This window comes from Balaenoptera ricei, chromosome X (assembly GCF_028023285.1).
Source record: "Balaenoptera ricei isolate mBalRic1 chromosome X, mBalRic1.hap2, whole genome shotgun sequence".
NCBI classification, from domain to species: Eukaryota; Metazoa; Chordata; class Mammalia; order Artiodactyla; family Balaenopteridae; genus Balaenoptera; species Balaenoptera ricei.
In genome coordinates, this window is record NC_082660.1 from 97,533,916 (window position 1) to 97,561,216 (window position 27,301).

The following is a 27,301-nucleotide window of genomic DNA, read 5'->3' on the forward strand; positions in this document are numbered from 1 at the left end:
CCAGGACTAACGATAAGCTGGCAATGTCCGCTTTCTCTTTTTGGTCTTAACTATGCCAATTTAATCAAAATTCTCTGTATCTAAAATGTTGCCTTTTACTTAATGACAGGCATTTTAGTCTGGTTTAGGTATAATGCCAAATAAAGAGTATTTAATACTTCTCACATTTATATAGATAATCTATAAGGTCGGATGTTTTTAAAATTCAGCATGACAAGATACAGTAGCAAATTTTGCTTGTGAATTCTTCACTAAGTCAGACCAAGTTATGGTTCAGGATTGTCTTTTAAACAGCTATCCAAAAACACATACAACTGCAGAACTACTGTATATGTGTGATTGGTAATGGTGCTTTTGCCAACTCATTAGAAGGATTAAAATAGAGGAGATATACCATCAGCACAAATTTTGTACATTATGTGATCATAAGGCTTAAGAATTAAAATCAAAATCACAGATCAAAAAAATTTTATGAAGTAGAACTGTGATGTCAAAGAATATTTACATTTTAAGCTATTTTGATATGTAATGCTAAATTTGGCCTCCAAAATTTGAATCATTTTCAGTCCTAATAAAAACATGTAGGCATTATTTAATATAGACATAAAAAGCTCCTATGATGTCTTTATTTATAATCATAAATGCTGTCTCATTTTAATTTACATTTCTTTGATTTTACATGTAGCTGGGCTTTTTAATATATTTGTTGGCTATTTTCATGTGTTATGAATTAACTTTCTGTTTTATTTGTCTACGCTTCTCCTGTCACCACTTTACTTTCTGCTCATTCCCAGACACCTTAAAATCTGATCTGCCTCTAGTTTTGACCCCTTCCAGTCCATCCACTGCAGCTGGAGTATTGTTCTTATTTTTTTTTAATTTATTTTTTAAAATATTTTTAATTTATTATTTTTTTTTGGCTGCGTTGGGTCTTCATTGCTGCGCGCAGGCTTTCTATAGTTGCAGAGAGCGGGGTCTACTCTTAGTTGTGGCGCGCGGGCTTCTCATTGCGGTGGCTTCTTTTGTTGTGGAGCATGGGCTCTAGGTGCGTGGGCTTCCGTAGTCGTGGCACACGGGCTCAGTAGTTGTGGCTCACGGGCTTAGTTGCTCTGAGGCGTGTGGGATCTTCCTGGACCAGGGCTCGAACCCGTGTCCCCTGCATTGGCAGGCGGATTCTTAACCACTGCGCTACCAGGGAAGCCCTGGAGTATTGTTCTTGAAACATAAATTTGAGCACATCACTCCTCTGCCTCAAAAGCTTCAGTGGCTCTCATTGTATTAGTCTTTCATTTGTTTATCCTGACCTGAATTTTATTCCTGAAACCTCTCAATTTCCAGAAACAGCCAAAAGCTATTGTAGGTAGATGTGTAACAGGGTATCCATGCATAAGGATATGTATTTGTTTAACTCCTCATCCCCTTACAACTAGTTCACCATACAAGTTTCCTCTCTGGTCTTCCTGCATTCAATGCCTCTTCTCTCCACTTTAACATGCATATTGTTGCCAAGTTAATGTTTCTTTCCATCCTGTTATTTGCATGCTCAAGGATCTTCATTGGCTCTGATTCAGGTCTGGCACAGGACCTAAACATGTATATTTTGATCAAAGCTCAGAGATAAATCTGATGTGGAACAATGGTTTAGAATTGCTGAAGTATGTAAAAATATACCTTTTTTTTTTTTTAAAGGAACTGTCTACATGGTTAAGGGTATAAAGTTTAGAATCCAATGAACATAGGTTCAGTTATATATTTTTTTCTGATCTTTGTGTGACCTTGAGCAAGTTCCTTAACCTTTCTATGTCTCATTTACAAAATGGAAATAACCTTTGCTACGCAGGGCGATAGTAAGGAGTAACTTTATGTAGAGTACATGCATGGTGTCTTACATATACTAAATGCTCAATAAGGTTAGCGTTTGTGTTGTTGTTAGTCATTCAGTTATTCATTCAACAATTGTTTATTCATTATGTGTCCAACACTGTGTTAGGGACCATGGAAGATGGATCCTGCTCTTGAGACTCTTAGAATTAGTTAAATGGAAATGTTATAAAAGGTCAAACAAAGTACAGGATTTAGGGGAAGGTTTTAACCAAGCCCCAGCATGCTGGCTTGTTGATTAGCATTAAAAAAACAGAGGGGGAGAAAAAATTCTCTCAAACTGCTCTTACCAAGCCTTCAGAGGTCTAGTTTTGATGCTGCCTGCCAGATGGAAAATGATGCAGAGGGGAAAGAATCCTGTATTTACTTCTCCTAATTAAGACAGGATGGGGGAGTGTGTTTGAGGGGTGAACATATGTGAATAAATATGGTATAACCCTTAATTGGTTCCTGATGATTAAAATTTAAGTGGTTTCCATTGGAAAAGCACAGATATGATATTTTTCACTAAATGAATCAAGCCCTAGCAGTCATTTATTTTCACCTTGTTTAACCAGAAATCAAACATTGGATAAAGGTTGCAAACCTATTTTGATGTATATTGATGTACTTTTCTCTCTTCCAGGGTCGCTATGGCAACTGCATCTTCTCAAGTTCTGATTCCAGACATCAATTTTAATGATGCCTTTGAAAACTTTGCTTTAGATTTTTCCAGAGAAAAGAAACTGCTGGAGGGGCTGGATTATTTAACAGGTGTGAAAATACTGTGCTTTCCTTTCCATTCTAGTCCTTTTCTTTTGGTGTGCTTTTACTTTAAAATAATCTGTAAAGGGCAATATTGATCATGAAAATGCTTTTATAATCTTTAAGATGATACATGTATCTCTTTAGATAGAATATATTTTAGTTCATGTAACAGAAAAGAGAAATGAGTTGTCAATGACTCCGGGGACAGAATGGGTATGCATACAGTCCTTACTTAAAGGTAAAAAACAAGAAGTTGCTGATGGTTTTCTCCTTATGAGCCTGTCAGTAATATAACGTCACTTGTTATAAGGGGTAGAACTCGGGTGGTGATTAAAGAATATTAGAGAATGTCTCACATGGGTATAGGTACCACCCAAATGATTTTAAGGAAATTTAGGAATTAGCAGATTAGGAAGAAAAATATCTGAGTTGCAGAGAATTTTAGAAGAGGAGGGAGACAACCAGTCTGTTAAAAACACTGACTACCTTCAGGATTGTTGAATGATCATTCCATGAGAAAAATATACACACACAATAACTTTGTGTTTGCAGTTATCTTTGTCACTATGTTAAAATAGCTGTCATTTGTTGAACCTCTACTTTATACCAGACACTATGTATTAATTTTATATCATGATTCTTACAACGAATCTGTGAGGTAATTATCATCCCCATTTTACAGATGAGGGAACTCATATTAATTTGCACAATTAACCCCTATTAATACTGCCAAAAATATATAATACAACTTACTTTGAAAAAAAGAAATAGGTCGAAGGTCATGTAATAAGGAAACATGTGACCACTTTGCTCTAATATCTACATATGTGTTAGTGCAGGCAGAGTAGACGATGGGCAATCAATCATCTCAGCAACTTAGGCTTAGATCTTTGCCTAAAATACCTTTACCATTGAAGCAAAAGTGGTTTGGGGGAACTTGAGGTCTCAGCACCTTGGATTCAGGTTGTATGGTACATGCAATCTAAAGCTTCTTATTAAGAAAACCTCCTTTCCACGAGATGTTGGGTTGGGCAGCAAGAATAACGATTGTAAAATTCCAGAACAGAGAGTATGCTTTCCTTACCTTCTTTTCCACCTTTCCTTACAGCCCCAAACCCACCATCTATCCGAGAGGAACTCTGTACTGCTTCCCATGACACCATTACAGTCCACTGGATCTCGGATGATGAGTTCAGCATCAGCTCCTATGAGCTTCAGTACACCATATTCACTGGCCAGGCTAACTTCATCAGTAAGTCATGGTGTAGTTGGGGCCTGTGGCCAGAGATAAGGAAATGTAAGGAAGCAGTAAGCTGCTCAAGATTGGCCGGGGCGCCACGAGGCAAGTGTTTGTAAGACATGTTAGGTTGTTTAGTGTTTCGTAGTAGACAGTGCAAGCTCCCCCAGGGCATTGCAAAGACCTTACTGATGGGTGACAAGCAAGTTGTGTATTTGCTTGCTGGACAGTCACTGGGGCCACTCCCATTTGTTATGTAATCCTTAGCTTTTCCTCAGTTAATCCATGTCACTCCACTCTCCCAAATCAGAACACAGCTCAGAATTCATTCCTGAGTAGCTAAGCCACCATCATTGCCGATCCTATGTGTGTGAACATCTCTCTCCTTGACTCTTCTTCCACTTCATTATCATGGTAAAATACATTACATTCAAAGACTACCACTTCCTTTACCACACCTATTTGTATCAGTGAATAAGTGAAGTGACAGCCTCCTGCCTCTGTCACTCTTCCCTCTACCCCTTCTCCCTTTCCTCCAAGAATTACACCAAATATAAAATGGCCCATCAGTGGGCCATCAAATGAAAGACGTTCGCAAAGCAAAGTCATTTAGCTTACATGTTATGGTTTCACCTTCTGATGAATTGGAGCAAGACAAGGCAGTAGGATCTTAACTAGAGCTGCAAGTTCCCCTCAATGTGCTGGGGAAAATGGAAATGAAAGCAGAATTCAAAGTGGATTCAAGATGGGAACTGATTTGCACCCTAAGGTTGCATAGCTGCAAATTAGTATTTTCTTTTTACCTTGTGTTTGTGCTTCTGTGTCTGACTTCACAGACCCGCATGAGAGGAGTTTTTCCAACGAAACCGTCCCGATAGGCTTCCTTTTCCCGTCTTGTGACAATTTAGGGCCACGTGGTGGGATGGGGAGGTGAGAGGACATTTGGGCTCAAACTCTAAAAAACACTTGCCTCGTGCAGCTCCATCCTAAGCCGCTTGGCCCTGGTAGCTGCTTTCCTGGGTGTTTCTTCAGGTTGTGAAGTCGCAAAACGCTAAGGCCTCCCCAACATACTTGTTTGCAGTTGTCTCTCCTGCTCGGGAAAGTCTTAAAGCCAGTAACGGTGCTTCTCTTTCCTGATATGGGGAGAGCAGTGGTCTCCTGGGAGTTGAGAATAAGTCCAAGAAGTGACAAAGATCAAAAGGCTGTCACCTCTGTTTTCAAGGGTACATAGTCCTTTGTAAAGAAAAGCTTAGAGGATAATTCTTAATAGTGAGAGGACCATAGCATCTTACAATTGGAAGGGACCTCAGACGTCATCTTGTCAAATCTTCCCTTCTACCAGAAACCCTGCAGGTGTTTGTCCTGTCTCTGCTCAAACATTTCCAGTGATGGGTAGCTGAATTCTAGCAAAACAGCCCATTCAGTTGTCGTGCAGCTATAAATAATTGTCAGTGCTTCCTTATAAAAGGCCTAAGACTTCCTCCTAGTGAATAATAATAACAATTTGGATACGTATTATGCTTTTCCATTTACAAACACTCCCATATATGTTATGTCATTTGGTCCTCATGACTTCTTCCTTAGCCTTATGAAATAGATGATATTAATTCTATTTTATAGACGTAGAAACTGAGGCTCAAGTTAAATGAGTTGTCCAAGGTCACAGAGCTACAAACTGATGGAGTCATTATTTGAACCCAAGCCTGTCAGACTTCAAGTTTAATGCTCCTTGAATTAAACCAGCTACCAATTAGTCCTAGTCCGCTGAGGATAGCTGTATTATTGCTCTTGTGTGTTAGCTGATGCCCCCTTGTCCTGTACCTTTTTTCCAGCAGCCATGTTGACTATTGTGTTGACTGAGCATATAGTCAGCTGAAATCCCCAGGCATTCCAAATCCTATTCCTATACAATTGAATATCTAAACTGAAATACAACATCTTGAATTTATTCCTATGACATTTTATCTGATTAGTTCTGATTCCTCATTCCAGCCTACCAAAATTCTTTTGTATGTAGTTTCTGCCTCTCAATATATTTACTTTCCCTTCCAGCGTGCCTTCTATGTCTTCCTCCTTCGACCATTGATAGAAAAGTAGAATAGGACAGGAACAAAGGCAGAGCCCTGAAGCAAAATTTTGGATAGCAATGGGCAGATAAGTTGAAACTATTTTACTAGGAAAAAATATTCATGAAGATTCCAGTCCTACATGCCGGTCTGGCCTGCCACTGTTGACTGAACCCTGGTTGTGAGAGCTACTTTCCCTTGAGGTTTTCCTATATTTTCTCTTTTTTAAAACCACTTTATTGAGGTATAATTGACATACAAAAAGTTGTCCAGCAACAGGTGAATGGATAAAGAAAATGTGGTATATACATAAAATGGAATATTATTAAGCCTTTAAAAAGAAGGAAATCCTGCCACATGCAGTAACATGGATGAACCTGGAGGGCATTATGCTAAGTGAAATAAACCAGACACAGAAGGACAAATACTACATGATACCACTTACATGAAGAATCTTAAAATAGTCAAACTCCACATTTTCTTTTTTTTTTTTTTTTTAAAGATTTATTTATTGATTGATTGATTGTTATGTTGGGTCTTCATTTCTGTGCTAGGGCTTTCTCTAGTTGCGGCAAGCGGGGGCCACTCTTCATCGCGGTGCGCAGGCCTCTCAGTATCGCGGCCTCTCTTGTTGCAGAGCACAGGCTCCAGACGCTCAGGCTCAGTAGTTGTGGCTCACGGGCCCAGTTGCTCCGCGGCATGTGGGATCTTCCCAGACCAGGGCTCGAACCCGTGTCCCCTGCATTAGCAGGCAGATTCGCAACCGCTGCGCCACCAGGGAAGCCCCCACATTTTCTTTAACCAGAAATTTCTTCCTTGCTGGTTAGAATTTTGTCTGGAGAAGTACTTCTCCTTATTTTTTCAACTTTCCCCCTTTATTTCAAACTTTCTCCCCACTTTATGTGAGATTTGAAATTGTCACAAGCCAGTAATGTTTCAGATGATGCTGTTAGCTGAATGAGAATTCCAACAGATGTTTGGATAATGGTCTTCCCCATTACTGTATATCTTTCCTCTGTTTCAGCTTTGCGTTTTGCATTATGAAAGCACTGGCTATAACCTCTCCCTGGCCAGGCAGTCTGTAACATACTGCCACAGAGATGTAACTTCTATTTCCCCTCATTTTCATTCTCATGCAAATGCTCTCCACACACATTTACACTCAGGTTCATGGATTTCCATATTGTGGTCTTTCCATTTTGAACAAGGTTGATACTTCCATTACCATAATTCAATGATAAATCCCATCTCATTAAGTCTCAGTGATACCCAGAGGATCATATATTTACCTTTTTAAATTTTAGAAATGATTTCAAAATTACAGAAAAGTTGCAAGGCCAGCACAAAGAATGCCCATATACTCTTTACCCAGATTCACCTATTGTTAATATTTTATCCCATTTCCTTTATCATTTGCTAACATTCTCTGTTTCTGTCCATTTTTTCTGAACCATTCGAGAGTAATTGGCATACATCATGGCCTTTCACCCCTAAATCCTTCAGTGTGTGTTTCCTAAGAATAAAGAAATTCTCTTATGTATCCACAGTGCGGTTATCAACTTTAAGAGGTATGACGTTGATGCAGTACTTTTAACTAATCCACCATTGATATTCTAATCTTGACGGTTGACCCAATAATATACTTTATGACATATTAAGGACCCAATGTTGTCCTATATAGTCTAGGATCAGGTATTGGACTTAATTGTCATATTTCTAGCATCCTTTAATCTGGAACATTTTCTCAGCCTTTCTTTGTCTTTAATGGCATTGATACTTTTTAAAGTACCCTTTGATTTGTTTATTATGCTGTTCCTTATTTTGAGTTTGTCTGATGTTTCCTCACGATTACATTCAGATTACACATTTACGGCTGGAAGGCTACATAAGAGACGTGTTCTCCTTAGGACATCACATCTGGAGACACACGATGTGTACTTGCCCTTCATTGGTGATGCTAATTTTGATCACTTGATCAAAGGTGTTGCCTGATTTCTTCTTTGCATAGTTACTATTTTTCCTTTTGCAACTAATAAGCAATCTGTGCCATGATACTTTAAGACCATGAAAATATCCTGCTTCCTCATCAAACCCATCCCACCCCCATCCCTGTTTTAGCATCAATCAATAATTCTCACCTGATCCAATCTTTACTCTGATGATGGCAAAATAATGATTTTCCAACTGAGCATCCCCTTCCATGTTTACAAGTTGCCACTCTGCATTCTACTGTAAGCAAAAGTCTCATCCTTCATTTGTTTATTTATTTTTTTTACTTCTCAGTATGGACTTATGAATTCTCTTTTTTCAATGGTTTATAATTCTTTACTGCCCTTATTTATTTTGGTGCTCAGATTGCCCAAATTTAGCCAGTGGGAGCCTTTTAAGCTGACTCCTGGGTCCTTATAGTCTTCCATCATTTTCTCCAGTGCTTCCTTACTTTTCAGCATAACAAAAGGTTGTACGCTCATTTTGACCATATCCTGCCCCAGCCCTGAAGTCAGCCATTTTTCCGAGGAACCCTGGTCCCTTTTAGTAGGAGAATGTTATTACAGACCAAAACCTGGGTACTAGAAGTACACACATACACCCATGTACATATACATATTCACACATAATATACGTACACACATACTTAACATATGTGCAATATGTATGCACATACACATACATATTTTAGAAATCATGAGTTTATACCAATATTTCCAATTCCAGTCCATCCTGCAGGTTCTTTCTTACCTTCCCCCATTTCATATTTGTATGTTCCTACTTCCACAATGAGAAGCCTGGTTCCCAACAACATCAACACGGGTACTCATTTGCTCAATGACATATCTGAAATAGTTTCAGAATGGCGTTGTCCATCCCACTGCAAACACAAACAATAGTGAGGATTTGTTTACAGTTCTCCTCTTGCCCTTTGCTGTGATTGTTTACATTTGAAATGCAGGAGGCTTCATTTGTTTCGGTTTGCCTTCAGGTTTAGACCCCACTCTTCCCATTCATATTGACAGCATTTACATTTTTTGAATTTTTAAAACAACAATGTTTCCAAAAGGGAAAACTATACAAAAAAAGGTGTACTCAGAGAAGTGGCATTCTCTCCTGTATCCTTTTCATTTTCTTCCCCCACCTCCATCCCCTGTAGGCAACCAGCTTCATTGTTTTCTGGTTTTTCCTTCTTGTTGTTATTATTGTTTTGTAAATCTAAGCAAATATATGTATGTTTTCTTATTTGCCTTTCTTTCTCGCAAAAAAAAAGGTAGCATACTACATAAACTCTTTTGCAATTTTCTTTTTTAAATTAACAGTATATCTTGGAAATCACTCCATTATCAGTTCATAGAGATCTTCCACCTTTTTTATAGCTGCATAGTACTTCATTGTGAAGTTTGTTTTGGTTTTGTATTGTTAGCAGTATATCTGGAAGATCATATATTTCCCTCTTAGTATTAAAATTTAATGTGCAGTTTATGATTCATACTGTGCATTGATACATAGGCTACCAAGCCCTCAAACATTTTTCCTGGCCCTTATCCTTGTGTCTTTTCATGAAAATCACTGAACATCGCCACCAATTATTCTTCTTTCTATAGCATATCTGTTTGCACCCCATTATGCTTCTTTTTCTAGTTTTTATTTAGACTTCTTCTACCGCTCCCCAAATTAATTATAAAACCCTTCTGATCATATCTCTTTCAAATCACTTATTATTATTTCCAATTTTTAACCTCACTAAATCCTTTGCTAGAGCTGCATAGAAATGACTAAATTCACCACTCATTTTCCCTGCCCTTTCTTTTCTATCTTCTGGTAGAATTATGGTTAAAAAGTGGTAACCTGACTGAAAAGCAGATAACAGAAGAGATAAGTCTAAATTCACAGACTAGAATGTCGATCCCTCTTTTACTAAAAGTTAGCCAAATACATGTTTTTAATTATGTACATTTTCTCTGTTTAAGTCAATGTTTATGGTCTAAAGAGTTTCAAAAGCAGAAACCTAGATCTCTGATCCCTTTCCCTACTTGGGAGGGAAGGAGATTCCAGACAACAATGTGTTCCTGGACCACCCAACCTCAAATGAGTATTGGAATCAGAACCAGGAAGGGGTAAAACTGGGCAGTGTCAAGTGAGGAGATGATATTCTGCTTTGACTGTCATGTCATCTCCTTGGCTTCCCTATGACACCTTGGAGCCCACCAAGATTGGAAGTAAGGGTGAGGATGGTGTGGGAGAGTTGAATCATAAGCCCTGAAAGCTTCGATACCTTGCAGAGACTAAGGAACATTACTGTTTGCTCCGTGAATTGTGATGTAGTGGAGAGAACCCTGGACTAGGATTAAAGAGACCAGAGTTCTCCTCTCAGCACCATTGCCAGCTATCTGTGGCCTTGGGCAAGTCACTTTTCTTCTCTCTATCTTAGTTTCCTATCTGTAAAATGAGGGAAATATAGTGCCTAGTTGTCCTTTTGGCTCTGAGGTTCCATGTTACTGTGCTCTGCTCCACCCATTCGAGGTCAGACTCAGATCTCAGAGGACTGGACCTTTGGGGTAAAGACCTAGAGACTCCATAAAAGAGATGATTCTGTGACTTTGTATAGAAGTTTTCCTGTATTATTTGGCAGCAAATTGGAGTAACCTAACTTTCACTAGTGGTTACGTTCAGTTACCAGAAGCAAGGAGCCTGGCATAAGCTTAGCTCCGTGGGAGAAAAGAAGCAGAGGAGGTTCATCTCACTATGTCTTCCACGGCTCAAAAGAAAGCAAAATGAAATTCACTTTTGGGGGAGCTTTTGATGAATTTTCAGTGTGCTTCTCATCATCCTACCTCTATTACCTTAACATCCTTGCTTTCCCCACGTTACAGGCCTGTATAATTCCGTGGATAGCTGGATGATTGTGCCCAACATCAAACAGAACCATTACACAGTCCATGGACTTCAGAGTGGGACACGCTACATCTTCATTGTTAAAGCCATAAACCAAGCAGGCAGCCGGAACAGTGAGCCTACCCGACTCAAAACAAACAGTACGTTGTGGTGATTCCAAAAGGGAGAGAGCAGTTTTGCCCTCCGTGCCAGCAAGTACGCTTAGCCTGACACTGGCACCCACAGCAGTGTAAGGGGGCAGTGGCACCGGGTAGAGGGGCTGTACTGTTGGAGTCTGTGCTTTGGGCAGGGGGTTTGTTTGTGTCCTTGGGAGGTATGTGGACACAGAGATACACATAAAACAGCTGGTGGCCTGGGAGGATGTTAGTGAAGAGTTTTTCTCTGCACTCTGCCTCCACGCTTTGGGGACAATTGAGTAAAAGAGTACTGTTTGTGATAATCTGGTAAAATCCTCCTGCTGAGAAGCCATACCTGCTAGGAATGCTTTTGACTGAAAGTGACAGAAAAATCCAACTAATTTAGCTTAACAAATAGTATTTTTTAGCAGCTTAAACAAATAGTGTTTTTTTCTCTCTTTCGCGTAGCAAGAAGCTCGAAGGTTAGGCGGTTCAGGGATGGTGCAACAGTTCTGTGATGTCGTAAGAGACCCAGGCTCCTTCTCCTTTTGTGTGTTGGCTTATTGCCACATGGTCACAACATGGCCACTGCAACCTCTAGACGTCATATTTCCTTTCAAAATAGAAGGGGGAAAGTGTTGGTACACGTGATGGCTGTCCCTTTCATCAAGAAAGCAGACACTTTCCTAGAAGTTTCCTCCACCCTCTCTGACTTCTGCTTCAATCTTCTTAGTCAACCCTAGCAGCGAGGGAGGCTAGGAGCTTGAGTATTTAGCTTTTCTGATCTCTATAGTAAAAGCGGGTAAGAGAGAAAAAGTAGGGGGTGAGTGTTACGTTCGCCAACGGTGTCTGCCAGACGCGTTTTGTGTTATACAGCTCTTGCCATACTCAGCTGTTGGCTTCTAGTAACTAACTGGTTTTGTCTATGACTGTAAGGAATAATTTGTTGTGAATGACCCTGCACAACAAATATTTTTTCTAATTATTGATGATGCGAAAGTCACTCTAACAAAGTTACCTAATTATATGTTATTTACATCCCAGTAGTTAGAGGGCAAACAATTTGTCCTGTAGTTGAGTTATTCTCAGGTTTTTTTGTTCTGCCACCAAGCAGCAGTTATCTTGTCTATTCCCTCACTTTGTCTCACCTCAAATACTCCTTCCCCTGAAATCTGCTCAAAGCCCAAACCACCCACTGAAATAAAGCAAAGTACAAAACTTATTTGAGAACATGAGACCCTGAGAGCCCCCTTTTAACTTGATAGCCTGTGAAGGGAGGACAGTTTATTTTTATTTTATTGAAAACAGTGGCTTCTGGCCTGCTTCCTTAATATAATCCAAACACCAGTCAACTTTTACTGACTCAAGAACGATCATGATGTTGAGGCTCCTCTGATAGTGAGGGTCCTGGAGGACAAAGATAGAATTCTTAAATACTTCCTCATGCATTTTCTTTGTTCTACTTTTTTCAGGCCAACCCTTTAAACTGGATCCCAAAATGACTCACAAGAAGTTGAAGATCTCCAATGATGGACTGCAGATGGAGAAGGATGAAAGCTCTCTGAAGAAGAGCCATACCCCAGAGAGGTTTAGTGGCACAGGATGCTATGGGGCAGCAGGAAATATATTCATTGACAGTGGCTGCCACTACTGGGAGGTGGTCATGGGTTCCTCAACATGGTAAGTGGATCCCACCTTTCTTTTCTCCTCTCTCCCCTGTTGTTAGGTTCCTGGGAGATTCAGTTCTATAGCACAAACGTAATACCAGTAAGTCAAGGTTAAAAGGCGTGTGATGGAAACCACTGCTAGAAAAATTTGCCAGTTTTTAAAAAATAAAATTAGGGAAAATATACTGAGCTAGGAGTTGAAAATTACAGCACTCTAATTGCTAACTTTTTTTAAAGCTCTAGTGCTGTCAGTATTATGGGTCTAAATGTAAACTATTTAAGGAAGAAACATGTATTCTATTTCTTAGATATCCTGTACGGTGTCTAGCATAACTCAGATCATTAATGTTTATTTCTCTCTCCTTTCTACTGTCTCACAGGTATGCAATTGGCATTGCCTACAAATCAGCTCCCAAGAATGAATGGATTGGCAAGAACGCCTCCTCATGGGTCTTCTCTCGATGCAATAGTAACTTCGTAGTCAGACATAACAACAAGGAAATGCTGGTGGATGTGCCACCACAGTTGAAGCGTCTGGGTGTCCTTCTGGATTATGACAACAACATGCTGTCTTTCTATGACCCAGCTAACTCTCTCCATCTTCATACTTTTGATGTGACCTTCATTCTTCCAGTTTGTCCAACATTCACAATCTGGAACAAATCCCTGATGATCCTGTCTGGCTTGCCTGCCCCAGATTTTATTGATTACCCCGAGCGGCAGGAATGCAACTGCAGGCCTCAAGAATCCCCTTACGTTTCTGGGATGAAAGCTTGCCATTAAGTTTCAAGAGAGCGTGTAATTCACTGGCTCTCCAGTTCAGCAGTTCTTCCCCTCCTAAACCTAAAGTTAGTGTCCAATATACAAGATACAAAAATAAAGTTCATTTGAAGCATCCAAAATAACTAGATATTATAGATTTAATTTTTGTGCATTAAAGCTTGTATTTGAATTAATGTATTGAGTTTCTCAGAACAAATTATCTGAGTAGTCTGGGTTCAAGCCATTGGAGAAGAAATTTGAAGAATGCTTCTCTTGTCATTGGAGAATTAAAAATTCCCCGTGGTTTAGGAGTATAAATGATATGGGAAGGAATTAGGGTCATTCTAGGTAAATCATGTAGAAAGATGCTCTGGACAAGGGGCTAGCCAGCCGGAAAGCAAGGGTGTGTCAGCCTTGCTAGTACTGGCCAATTAGGCCAAGGAGAATTTTGAAGTGTCAAATGACCCCATATTCTATATAGCTTTTTATGAGAAAACCTACAATCAAGGATTTATTATAAAGAAAACATGTCTGTGTATATATAATATATATATAAAATGAATAAATAATATATATTATATATTCATTTTATAATTATATATACATAATAAACTTTTTAATTTAGTCATTTGCGTGAGAAATATACTGGAAGGGAAAATAAATGATACCATCCATTTTTGTCCCCTAAAGGGAACATCAGAATCAGTCAACATTTCTCCCCTCCCTCCATTCATCCCTCCCTTCCTCCCTCCTGTCACACACACACATGCACATGCAATAATGACATAGATGGTGGGAAGAGCTCTAGGTTGGATTAGGAGAGACAGGGAGACAAGATTGCACAAGAGATGCTATTGCTGGATAGAAAATTGATCCAGGTAGATGCTACCTAATGGAGGAGGTTTGTCCGAATTCTTAAAAATTCTGTCACAGAATATTTCAAAGAAATACAGTTTTCTTACTCTCAAGTACATACAGTTACTAGAATTAGGCTTAAAAAAAAGAGTTGCATAATGGAGGTTCTTTAGGAACCTTCTTTATTTACTTACTCAGTAAGAATGGAGTGTTGTAGATGCAACAACTATTTGCATATAAATGTACTTGTATTTTCAGATAAAACACTTCTGAAGTGCTTAAGAATGCCTGAGAATAGTTCGTTTTCTTAAACAGGTTAAATAATCATTCTTCCCGAAATCTTGTTTACACTATTCATTTGCTTAGCCAACCCTTCACGGCAAATGCGGATGTAAGCTTCAACCCAGTCCTTATCACTGTCATGGAAGGGAATCAAGCTTTGTGGTCTGTGCTTCTGTCAGTTCCGCTGCTGGGATTGGGAGTGTCAGCACCAGAGCTTTCTCCTTTCAGGAGCTGAGTCGGCTTTAAGGAGTCTACTTCTTGGGAGTCGTGAAAATATTGTTGTTGCACAACGTGTTAGTTGTAACAAGTCCCCAGATCGGAGCCTTGAAACAATGCCAAAACTCCCCCTCTTCCTTTCCACAGCCTTGATGGACGTTCATTCATGAATTCATTCAACCAACTATTAGATGCCGGGTACCACGCTGCAGCTGACCTATTGATAATCCACAGCCCCTGCTGTCAAATGGCTTATTATTCTGTAGGAGAGACAAAGTATCTATATAAATCCCCTAAGGAACAGTTTCATATTGTTTGTACACCTAACATGGAAAGCAAGACTGATGCAGATACAGATGGCAGGCTCACACTTACCTATCTAGTGGCAAAGTCAGCTTTTTTGGTTTTAAAAACCCTACGTACTTACTGCTAATCAGGAAATGAGCAAGCTCGGTAAGATTCAGCAGTGCTGGGAAATAACTTGCTGTGATGGAAAGCTCATCATAGCCTTCAGACTAAAATCATCTATTTCCTCTGCCATTTACTAGCTGTGTGACCCAGGGCAAGTACTTCACTTCTCTGAGCCGCTGTTTCCTCTTCTGTACAATAATACCTACCTCACAAGGCTGTTGCAAAGATGAAAAAAAGATAGCACATGGAAACTGCTTAGCACACACCGGGCATTTAGTTAAGTATGGCATTAGTGTGGCATACTTAACTATTAAGCATGGCATTTAGTTAAGTATGCAACAAATATTAATCTCCTCCGCTCAGCCCCAGGCCCAGTACAGTGTAGCAGTGCTTTAAAATGGATGTCTTTCATTTCTAAGTTACTCTAAGTCTCTCCTCTAGGGCCTATCTCCAAATTCTTAAACAAAACAGATGATTTTAACCCCTTCATAAAATCTTTCACTGGCTCCCATAGCATTCAGTAGAAAGTCCCAGTTACTTACCCACTTTGGCTTTTCAAGTCCCTATTTGCTTTCCCAGCTTCATCTTTTGCCACCTTCCCCATCACACTGATTACTCTAGCCAAGCTTAACGATTTACACAAGTTGTTCTCTGGGCCTGGAATAGAGACATTAGTAACAATTTTGATGCCCAGAGTAAACAGTAGGAATTGTTCTTAAATTAAGGGAATAGTGTGAAAATGCTGTAAGTTAGGAACACTCCACCTTCACCCCAGTCCGATTTTCTTTACCTTGGCCTTGGGACTCCCATGCCATTCATTTTTTGTGCCTTTTAGATTTTAGTGCCCTGAGACAAAGCTTCAGATTCTCCACCCTACTTTTGACTCTAGCCTGGACTTCCTTTCCCCACCTCTGCCCCGCTCGACTAGATTAACTCCTGATCCCCTAGGCTGGGTTATGTTCTCCTCTCCGGAGCTCCCATGGCACCCTGAGCACTCCCCCCTCTCAGCAATAATCAGACCACCTGTTAGAATCATTTTCGGTGTTTGTTAAAACAATTGATTCCTAGACCTCACCCTCGATCTTCTTAATTAAAACATCTGGGCACATAAGTGGAATTTTACATTTTTAACAAGCTCCCCCAGGTAATTCTGATGCACACAAAGGTTTAACATATAAGAATCGTCTTCCCCACTAGACTGTGAATACCTTGAGGGCAAAGGCTGTGTCTTTTGGTTTTGTTGTATTTTCAACACCTGACATAGGGTGTGGAACAGAGTAGTTGCCTGGCTAATGTTAATTGCATGAATGTATGAATGAACAAATGAATAATCAAAGTTCCCCTGTTGTACTCTGATATCCATATTGGGGTTTGTTGTTTTCTGGGCAGAAATGCTTGGCTACTTCTCCATTTGGGCTGTATTGATATTATTTTGCAAATGTCCCAGGACTCATACATATAAATGAGTATTGTCTTCCTCAAAAGCTCTTTTGGAAGTTGACTTGGGGAATTGTCTGGAGCATGTGGCACCACTCTTTTCAATAACTTTTCAGTCTTTTCAAACTTTGAATGTGGATTTAAGTTTTGGTCATAGCCCAAAATCACTCAGAGCTAAGCCTACTGAATAAAGTAGGAAAATAAACTGGGTTTGGGGTGAGCAGTGAAGTTTCTGAGCCAAATAATAAAAAGTGCTTTCCAAGAAAAAACATGGTGGCAAAGTATTCAGTGGGGGTGTGGTGAGTCCCAGATACTTCAGTAAACTTAAGACTTTCATAGAATACTGGCAATGCCAGGTACCTTAAGAGAAGTCATTGACTACCTCTAGCTAAACCCAGTTGGACAAAGGGAAGAGGACCTGTATTTAACATCTTCAAGGAAGGAGATTCCATAAGTTTTCATTGTTGCTCTCCTCAGTCTGTTCTCCTACAATCCTTTCTGCTAGCACATTATTCTTTCTGTCTGCAATTTATGCTTATTTTCACTTTTTATATCATCTTATTGAAGAAAGCACAAAAATAATCAACAATAAAGTTAAACATGTTTTGAGAATATGAAAGAAATTTTAATGCCACATTGGAGTTCTGGCTACTTGTAAGTAAGAGTAACTGCATCTGTATGTGTTTTTATCATGCAATTCCATTGTGTAAACTTTGGATGCAGTGAATTTCAAATTGCAGCAAAATCACTTCTATGTTCTTTTCGGCTAAAATACGCTAGGTGAATTTTCTAAGCTTCCGTGGTTTACATATTTATATATGACTACCTGGTTGGAGCAAGCCACAGATGGACTTTTTGATAAGTGCAAATGTTTGATACCCTTTCTTCTACAGAATGGAGAATGTGAGGCTGACAGATGAGAACTACTCCCACACTTATTTTAATTCCTGAAGCCAACTGCAGCCTCAGAGCCATTGGGCTGTACTTGGCTGTGTATTACAGGTTGGCCAGGTTGACCGCCATTAGGTCTGGTGAAACTGCCTTTTACAGTCTGGTCTGCCAGCTTCAGACATATGCTATGTTGTTGTTCTCGGCTAGAATATTTATTAGACTATTGTTGGACTATTTTTTATCAAATATTTTATCCCAGGCTTGTTTGTACTGGGAGCTCTGGACCAATAGTGTCTCTCCTAGTGACAGAAATCTGAGCATCTGCGGATTACACAGCCTCATCCCTCTAAAATATCCCAGCCCGTTCAAAATGCTATATTATGAATTAAATAAATATATATGTATTCATGAGTTCTTGATTGTCTCTCACTGGAGTTTGAATTGGGGGAAGATTAAAAGGAAAAAGGTCATGAGTTACTGGAATTGTCTAAATGACTTAGGGGAAATTAATTATGTAGTGGGTAGAGATTTGGGCAGGGAGGATCCGGAGCATCTGGAAATCGAGATCCAATCATGAAGACTTTGGTTTCAGGAGCAAGATACAGTCAGGAAGACTAAAGAAATGAAGGTATAAGGCCCAAGGAAACACGGCACATTCAGTTTCAGTGATTGGGCCAGAAGGTGGGAATTAAGGAAGAACAAAGAAAATCCCAGTGCTGGAACCTAGTGGTTAAAGTCAGGATAGGGCCAGATGTAAGCTGACTTGCTGTTAAACATCTGGCCTGTAGAAGGAGCCTGGGAGAGTTAGGAGATCCCCGCCCCGCCCCCCCCCCCCCCCCCCAGAGCTGGGCTTGGACATACTTTAATGAGAGTTACTAAAGGGGGAATGCAATGTGAAGCGAAGCAGGCCAGTCGAGGGTGGCAGCTAGCAAAGCGACTAGGAACTATAGCCCAAAGGCAAGAGGGTTAAAATATAAAAGACAAAAATTTGGAATTTCAGGGGTTAGTGGCCCATCTGGAGAACAGCAGCCCATGCAGAAGCTGAATATGGGGCTATTACCCACAGGTAAGAGTTTATACATTTTTGGGGATGTGATGTTTGGAAAGGCTGGCTCCATCTTAATGTGCCAGGCCAGAGCAGACATGGAGTTCTTTATATTCCCCTTCCTAGAAATAGGGTTGGTCCTAGAGTCTCAGTGAAGCTGAGCCTGTAGGTAGGGGTGAGGTGGTCTGTTACAAAGATTAGGAGTAATGGAGGCCAAATAGGTTGTTACATGGATACTGGAAATGTATATAGCATGAGAGCTAATGAGAATGACTCTCCCTCACTGCGAATTTCTAGGAGTTAGGGTTAGGACCAAGGTGGTCTTCCTATAACTGTTGGGCATAATGCACAAATTAAAGTTGTGATAGGTCTGGCCTGGTCATTCATGAGGCGTTTATTTATGTTCCAAGGACTCTACTCATATCTGCGGGGGCATATTAAAAAGTATTCCTGACTTTATAATCTGGTGGGGTATGCAACTCCATAATTCTTCCCCAATAATTTGCAATCTCTGAATTAGAGTTACTAGTGGTAGCTGAAAAACGAAGCCTTTATTGGAGACGCAGGGGTGAGAGTGGAAGTTCTTACCTGACTTGTACATAGGAGATACTTGGTAAGTGCTGGTTGAATAGAATAAGAACCTGATAAGCAGAATGACAAATGGGCCACCTCATATATTGTGAGGTTTGTCTTAGGTGAACTCCACACCACCACTCATATAATTCCTCTCAGGCATGTATCTCTGGCCCAGCATTCCCACAACTCCCTCTTGGTTAACAGGCTATTGTTCTTTATGGCCAGTCTCTTTCAAAGGGAGCATTTAGAAGAATTAATATATTAGCCACCAGTAATGTGTAAATGGAAGGGCATGGGCAAAATTCACATCTCGGACTTCCATGGTGGTGCAGTGGTTAAGAATCTGCCTGCCAATGCAGGGGACACGGGTTCGATCACTGGTCCGGGAAGATCCCACATGCCGCGGAGCAACTAAGCCCGTGCGCCACAACTACCGAGTCTGCACTCTAGAGCCTGTGCTCCACAAGAAGAGAAGCCACCGCAATGAGAAGCCCATGCGCAGCAACGAAGACCCAACACAGCCAAAAAAAAAAATTCACATCTCTACCAACTCCTCACTCTACCTCTTCCTTCCTTCTCAGAAAACAAGAAAATGTTAACAAGGACCTTCCAGAGGCAATGCTTTTGTTGTCTAACCTAGGGGTGACTGGGGTGGGGCAAGCTTCAGATTTTCAGGTTTGGAAAGGGTCAGCCAACAATGCTCTGGCAAGCCTGTTGGGAACATATTTTGGGCCAAGAGCAGTCTTTCTTTCTTTTTTTTTTTTTAACATCTTTATTGGAGTATAATTGCTTTACAATGGTGTGTTAGTTTCTGCTTTACAACAAAGTGAATCAGTTATACATATACATATGTTCCCATATCTCTTCCCTCTTGCATCTCCCTCCCTCCCACCCTCCCTATCCCACCCCTCTAGGTGGTCACAAAGCACAGAGCTGATCTCCCTGTGCTATGTGGCTGCTTCCCACTAGCTATCTATTTTACATTTGGTAGTGTATATATGTCCATGTCACTCTCTCACTTTGTCACAGCTTACCCTTCCCCCTCCCCATATCCCCAAGTCCATTCTCTAGTAGGTCTGTGTCTTTATTCCCGTCTTGCCCCTAGGTTCTTCATGACCTTTTTTCTTAGATTCCATATATATGTGTTAGCATACGGTATTTCTTTTTCTCTTTCTGACTTACTTCACTCTGTATGACAGACTCTAGGTCCATCCACCTCACTACAAATAACTCAATTTCGTTTCTTTTTATGGCTGAGTAATATTCCATTGTATATATGTGCCACATCTTCTTTATCCACTCATCTGTCAATGGACACTTAGGTTGCTTGCATGTCCTGGCTATTGTAAATAGAGCTGCAATGAACATTTTGGTACCTGACTCTTTTTGAATTCTGGTTTTCTCAGGGTATATGCCCAGTAGTGGGATTGCTGGGTCATATGGTAGTTCTATTTTTAGTTTTTTAAGGAACCTCCATGCATTTTTCACAGAACTAGAAAAAATTCCACAATTTGTATGGAAACACAAAAGACCCCGAATAGCCAAAGCAATCTTGAGAACGAAAAATGGAGCTGGAGGAATCAGGCTCCCTGACTTCAGACTATACTACAAAGCTACAGTAATCAAGACAGTATGGTACTGGCACAGAAACAGAAATATAGATCAATGGAACAGGATAGAAAGCCCAGAGATAAACCCACGCACATATGGTCACCTTATCTTTGATAAAGGAGGCAAGAATATACAGTGGAGAAAAGACAGCCTCTTCAATAAGTGGTGCTGGGAAAACTGGACAGCTACATGTAAAACTATGAAATTAGAACACTCCCTAACACCATACACAAAAATAAACTCAAAATGGATTTGAGACCTAAATGTAAGGCCAGACACTATCAAACTCTTAGAGGAAAACATAGGCAGAACACTCTATGACATAAATCACAGCAAGATCCTTTTTGACCCACCTCCTAGAGAAATGGAAATAAAAACAAAAATAAACAAATGGGACCTAATGAAACTTAAAAGCTTTTGCACAGCAAAGGAAACCATAAACAAGATGAAAAGACAACCCTCAGAATGGGAGAAAATATTTGCAAATGAAGCAACTGACAAAGGATTAATCTCCAAAATTTACAAGCAGCTCATGCAGCTCAATATCAAAAAAACAAACAACCCAATCTAAAAATGGGCAGAAGACCTAAATAGACATTTCTCCAAAGAAGATATACAGATTGCCAACAAACACATGAAAGAATGCTCAACATCATTAATCATTAGAGAAATGCAAATCAAAACTACAATGAGATATCATCTCACACTGGTCAGAATGGCCATCATCAAAAATTCTACAAAGAATAAATGCTGGAGAGGGTGTGGAGAAGAGGGAACACTCTTGCACTGTTGGTGGGGACGTAAACAGGAGTCTTTCAAATAACAGAATGTAAATGCCCACTCTACTTGTGCATAGACGACAAAGAGGATCTGCTACTCCTCCCGCCAGATTGGAAGTCCCAGAAACATGGAATTTGGGCTGATTCTCCCGATGTACAGTGGCAGGAGAAGGCCATTATGATGTACATATCTTTTTGTTCAGCTCAACTCCCTCAGTGATAAGGGAGGGTGCTGTGATATACCAGAAATGTGAAATTCACAGCAAGCAGCAAGTACACAAGGCAAGGGGAGTCCAAGGCCTAACTGATTTAGCAGGTAAAGATACAGTGAATCACGTTCAGAGTCAGTTTTTTATTTTATTAGTGAAAGGAAAAGTAGTCAGAGTTTCCTGCTCCTAGTGGTTGGTATCCCAAGCACCAAAAAGAATTACACTGAAACAAAAGGGGCCAGAGGACTGCAATGGTAGTTATGAGATATCCAGTTGCTCTGAAGCCAATTCTAGACTGCAACTAAATGACTTTATAGTCTGTAGCTCTCTTCTGAGTGGGATGAGTCAGGAAGACTCTTATCTCATCAGATCTCAGCAGGTGGGAGGCGATGAAAAACTGTCTCTTGACAGTTTCCCACGGGAGAGGAGAGATACAGAGGTGAGTGGGAGATGGCCCTGAAGCAACTTCTTGCAAGCCTCCTATCTTCTTGTTCTCTGGGAGGATCACAGGCATTTTGCCAAGACTCAGATTAGCTGTGGTTCAAGCCTTTGCCTGCGGGGTTTATGTGGATAATGCAGTTTCCAGGGTACCGTGGTGGAGCTGTTGTTCTATAGCAGTTAGCTGAAGGCCCAGGTACGTTCCCTGGAGGGGGAAAAAAGGAAGTAAAGTCAGAGTCTGTTGAGGAACTTCCTTTCTCCCTCCTTCCTGCTGACCTTCTATTTATGTCCTTTCATTCAGTCTCTTTGGGGTTTGGGACAGGGTGGGGCAGGAATTAAAGGAATAATGGGACACACAACAAATTCAGGCCCTGAAAGATTCAGTACCAAGGCCAGAGAATCCCAAAGCCCAAGTCCTTTGCTATCCATTTCTGGCTCTTAGTTTTTCAACTCTGAATTGAAATGTATGAGTAATTTCTAAGGTCCCTTCTAGCTCTAACAGTATTAATTTCCATAAATGCAAGTTTAGTGAATGTAGTGGTAGAAGCCTAATCTGCATACCTACCCCAAGAATGTTGGGACATGAGGGCAGATCATCAGGAACCCTATGACTAGAACAGAAAGGTGGATAACATTACTGTCACTTTAGGACCGCTATCAGATTTCCTTTTGGGGTCACTCTACTCCTCCATACACACTTCGATTCATTCAGAGCTCCCCCCACCAATCTCCCCCACTTAACATTTGCCACCATTATTTTTGAGTTTTCCACTTCAGCCCTCTCCCCCTTCTTTCTTTACTTACTAACTGTACAAGATGCAAATACTGATCTAGCTAGCCACAGCTCAGTTTCAAATTTCAGGTCAGCTGTCTGACAGTCGTCCATGTAGGAAACTGCCAAAGACATTCCATTTTCCAAGGGCAGAGCAGGTCACTTGATACAGCAATCAACAGGAGTCCTATGTGCCACCTTTCCCAATCATAGCCCTTCTTCCTCAAACTTCCACAAATGCACCCCTTAACTTGGCATAGCCACTAGTCCAAGTTATCATTCAATCACCCATTTATTCATTAACTCAACAAATAATTTATTGATAGCTGCTTTGTGTCAGGTGCTGTAGTTCGGTGATAAAGAAAATACGTAGTCTCTGCCCTCATGAGACTCACAATCTAGAGGTGAGACAGACCACCAACAAATGAACACCTTTGTAATAATAGGAGCTATCACTGATTGATTGCTTACAGTGTCCCTGACACTATTCTCAGCACTCGAGATGTAGTAACTAATTTAATTCTCCCAGTAACACTATGAGGTAAAGACTACTAGTATTGACTCCAAAGGACACGAAGAGTTAATTCCTGTGCCCTCGCCCAGACCAGGAGATTCCGTGGTGCCCGGTAGTTGCTAGCAAGGGTCTTGGCTCTGGCTGCCTTTGGCGCGGGGGTAAAGGAGTCACGGCCCAGCACCTAGGAAAAGATCCAGCCTAGTGGCTCCTGGATTCGGGGTTGACCAGGCAGGATTCCCAGGACTGCGCTAGACACCCTCGAAACCTCTCCCACCGGGGTTTTCCCATCCTCTTTTTTCCTCCCCTTTCCCTCCCGCTCCCCAATGCCCCCCCTCCGCCCCTTTCCAGGCCGGCCCCTCCCTCTGAGACGCCTCCTCTCTGAGTCATTTCCCCTTCTCCGCCCCAAGACCTTGGCTCTCCCTTCCCTCTGGCTGGAAGGAGAGGAAGGGCAAACTGGCTTTGGGAACCAGGTGAGCGCTTTTCTCAGCGAGGACGAGAAACGCCTCCCGCCGCACCACCCTACCCCCCAGCGCCCACTCCGTTGGGAGGGACAGGAAGTCGAGGGAGTTCCCTCCGGCTGAGCGGCTGGCTTCCCCGTAGTCCGAAGGCCCCGGTGGCCGAGCGTGGGAGGTGCCACACCCCGCCCGGTGTCTCCTGGGATGCGAGGAGGGAAGCGGCGGCCCAGTTGGACTGGCCTGCAGCAGGCTCGTGCGGGGTGAGCTCAGCGCGCCGGGGAGGGACCTCGGGGCCCGCGAAGCTGGGGGGCGGGGAGGGCCGGGCCGCCAGCCCCCGAGGAAAGCCCGCCCTGGAAAGAGGAGATGGGAGAGGCTCTAGAGGATGCGCGTGTGGAGCGGGGGTCGAGGCGCAGGACTTGGGGAACACGCGTCTGCGCGGAGAGGCGCGGGAGGACGCGCCTGGTTGCAGCAATTTATGGGGGTGTGTGTGGAGAACCTTAGCGCGTGCGTGCGGCGCGTCCGTGGGGGGGGGGGTGCGTGCGTGTGGGGGGCCGTGCGTGTGGGGTGCGTGCGTGTAGGCGTGCGTGGAGGGGGGAGGAGAGAACAGGAAGGAATGCTGAGGGACGCCGGGGGTGGGGACTGACACCGCGAGCTTGCGGGATTGAGGTAAAGATATCAGAGCATCTCCGGCTGACAGCTCCGAGTCAGCATTCTTAACTTTTTAATTTTTTTGAAGGGGGGGTGGAGGGTGGACGTGACCCGTTTGAAATTCTAAGGAAAAGTATCGATCATCTCCTCAAAAAGAAAAAACAAAAACAAAAACCTAAACAAAAGCACATGGTGGTTCCTGGGCCCAAGGACGGCCATCCGTAGACCCCAGACTGTGGCTGAAGTCGGGCAGAAAATCCAAATAGGTGACTTAGGTATTCGCCACTGGGTCTTGTGATTCTGCGACGGGGGAACGGAACAGGTGACCGAGCTGTTGCCTCCTTTCTCTGCGGGCCCGTCCTGGGCTTGGTGGCTTCCAGGCCGTGTCACCGTGCCTTTGGGAGGTGGCGCCCTCAGAGTGGGTGTATGAAACGGGGTCGCTCCCCAGGGTACGGCCGCTCCGGGGCCCATGGCCTTCCCCATCCAGCTGGGGAGCCAGGCCTTGCAACTGGGTCCCGTGAGCCGGCCGGCTGGTCAGCCCAGATCTGGGCACCGGCCTCAGACGTGCTGGTCAGCTCCCTGCTCTTGCTCAGGTCCTCAGGTCGGAGCGCAGCGCGTCCTCGGATCCCCGCACCCGGGTGTAGTGTGGGGAGTGCGGCTCTAAGGTTGGCCCTTGGCTGGGTAAGTGACTAGGAGAGCAGCGGATTGGGGTTCTGATTCCGTCTTTATCATTAACTGACTGTGGGATGTGAAGCAATTTCCCTCATCTTTCTGCGCCTCACTTTCCTCATTTGTAAAATGGGAGAGTAGCTCACAGCGTGGTTGGAAGTGTAAATAAGACTATAATAAATTCCCAGCAAACGGAAGCATTTAATGAATGTCATCATACCTTAAGTATAAATATAAATAAGTAAGTAAGTAGATAAGTTAAAGTAGAAATTGTATCCTGAAAGAATGTATTAAACTGCTGGTTTTCTTTTTGGTCTCTTCTAGGCACACCTAGTTGTGCCATCCTCAGCCAAAGCCCACCAGATCCATCCTGTAAAGTCACACGCCTGAAGTAAGTGGGCTTTTAGTTTGAATCTTTTGTGATGTTCCGAGAGATAAGGCTTAGTCCACCATCAGCTCTCACCTGGATTGCTGCCTTGGTCGCCAAGCCTTCACACTTGGCCTGCTTCCCTCTCGTTCATTTTCTGTGTTGCAGTCAGAGTTATCATTCCCTCTGAGCTACAAAGTAACCTGCTGGTTGGGAGCACAGACCTTGGTGTCAGACAGATCTCTTTCAGATCCCAACTGCACCCTGCTCCATCACTTTTTGTGTGACCTTGCACAAGTTACTTCACCTCTTTAAGAATCCTCTTCCTTATCTGTAAAAGGGGATAATGGTGGTCTCTACCTCATATAGGTGTTGTGAGAAGTTCCAGAAGTAATGCATATAGAGTGGCCCATAGTAACTCATAGTAGCTCAGTAAATGGCAGATTAAAATGGATTAGAGCAGTGAGACTGCTAACAAGAGTTAAGCAATGAGGTGGTAATGAGCTGAAGAATGGGAGAAGTCAAAGGATGGGAGATCTTGATGAGAATGAGGAGTGGGTATTCTGAGAACCAAGAAGTAATAAGGGTAAGAGGTTGTAGCCAGAGATTGGGTTAGTGGAGTTCAGAAATTCTGAAGTGGAGCAGCTCCATGTTTATCGGGTGGTCTAGGGCACTAATAGCTAGAAATGGCATGTGAAGTGGCATGTAGTCAGAGGTTGCAGAAGTAGAGGAGGTCAAGGGACAATGAAGCTAGAGTGTTGGATGAGTCATCCATAGCCATTGAGGTTGCTTATCTGATGACATGGGTTGGAATGGAGAGGAAAATGGAGCTAGTGCCGATAAGGTCCACCCTGATTAACAGGGAGCAGTCATTTATTTCACAGATATTTACTGAGCTCTTACTAAATGTCAGGTTATAACAAGACAGACAAGAGTCCTGCTCTCATGGAGCTTACAGTCTAGTAGGAGTGATAACAGACATTAATAATCCCACCTATAAGTAGAAAGCTGCAAATTGAGATAAGAGCTATGAAGGAAAAATAAGCATTCTATAAGTACCTATAACAGGAGGACCTGACTCTGTCTGGAATGTCAGGGAAGACTCTCCTAAAGAAGTGATGAGAACTGCAGGATCAGCTGGGGTAGAAGGAGATAGAGGAGGGATGAATGGAGGAAGTGTTCCACATAGAGGAAGCAAACATCATGTGCAGAGACCTGAAGCTAGAACATGTGCAAGGGACTTGAAGTACTGAAAGGTGTCTGCTGTGGCTAGAGCACATTAAGCAAGGGAGAGAGTATTGGGAGCTGAGACTGGATGGCGGGGCCCCTTAATTATTTTGGGCTTTATCCTAGGAGCATTGGGAATACTCCTACTAAAGGGTTTTGATTAGGTGAATGACATGATTTATCTGTATTTGTTTCTTTTTTTAAAAAATAAATTTATTTATTTATTTTTGGCTGCGTTGGGTTTTATTTGCTGCACACAGGCTTTCTCTAGTTGCGGCGAGCGGGGGCTACTCTGTTGCGGTGCACGGGCTTCTCATTGCGGTGGCTTCTCCTGTTGCAGAGCACGGGCTCTAGGCATGTGGGCTTCAGTAGTTGTGGCACGCAGGCTCAGTAGTTGTGGCGAACAGGCTTAGTTGCTCCACGGCATGTGGGATCTTCCCGGACCAGGGCTTGAACCCATGTCCCCTGCATTGGCAGGCAGATTCTTAACCACTGCACCAGCAGGGAAGTCCTAGATTTATCTGTATTTCTATGTT

General features: G+C 42.1%; 2 protein-coding genes across 8 annotated transcripts in view; both read left to right on the forward strand.

Annotated features, from left to right (window-relative positions):
- MID2 (midline 2) overlaps positions 1-13,891 on the forward strand; it is a 95,491-nt gene extending 81,600 nt beyond the window's left edge. For 5 of the 7 annotated variants that reach the window (XM_059909998.1, XM_059909994.1, XM_059909996.1 and 2 more), the window contains 5 exons: positions 2,507-2,634; positions 3,737-3,970; positions 10,797-10,958; positions 12,407-12,614; positions 12,982-13,891. In XM_059909998.1, coding sequence (XP_059765981.1) covers positions 2,507-2,634; positions 3,737-3,970; positions 10,797-10,958; positions 12,407-12,614; positions 12,982-13,384 — 1,135 coding nt within the window. In that variant the 3' untranslated portion in view covers positions 13,385-13,891. The remainder of the gene's footprint in view (positions 1-2,506; positions 2,635-3,736; positions 3,971-10,796; positions 10,959-12,406; positions 12,615-12,981) is intronic. The other 2 variants (XM_059909997.1, XM_059910000.1) reach the window with 1 other exon arrangement.
- An 8,124-nt stretch (positions 13,892-22,015) lies between these two features.
- LOC132357164 (NACHT, LRR and PYD domains-containing protein 12-like) overlaps positions 22,016-27,301 on the forward strand; it is a 47,789-nt gene continuing 42,503 nt past the window's right edge. The window contains exons 1-3 of the mRNA XM_059910454.1: positions 22,016-22,114; positions 24,000-24,114; positions 25,496-25,562. Coding sequence (XP_059766437.1) covers positions 22,016-22,114; positions 24,000-24,114; positions 25,496-25,562 — 281 coding nt within the window. The remainder of the gene's footprint in view (positions 22,115-23,999; positions 24,115-25,495; positions 25,563-27,301) is intronic.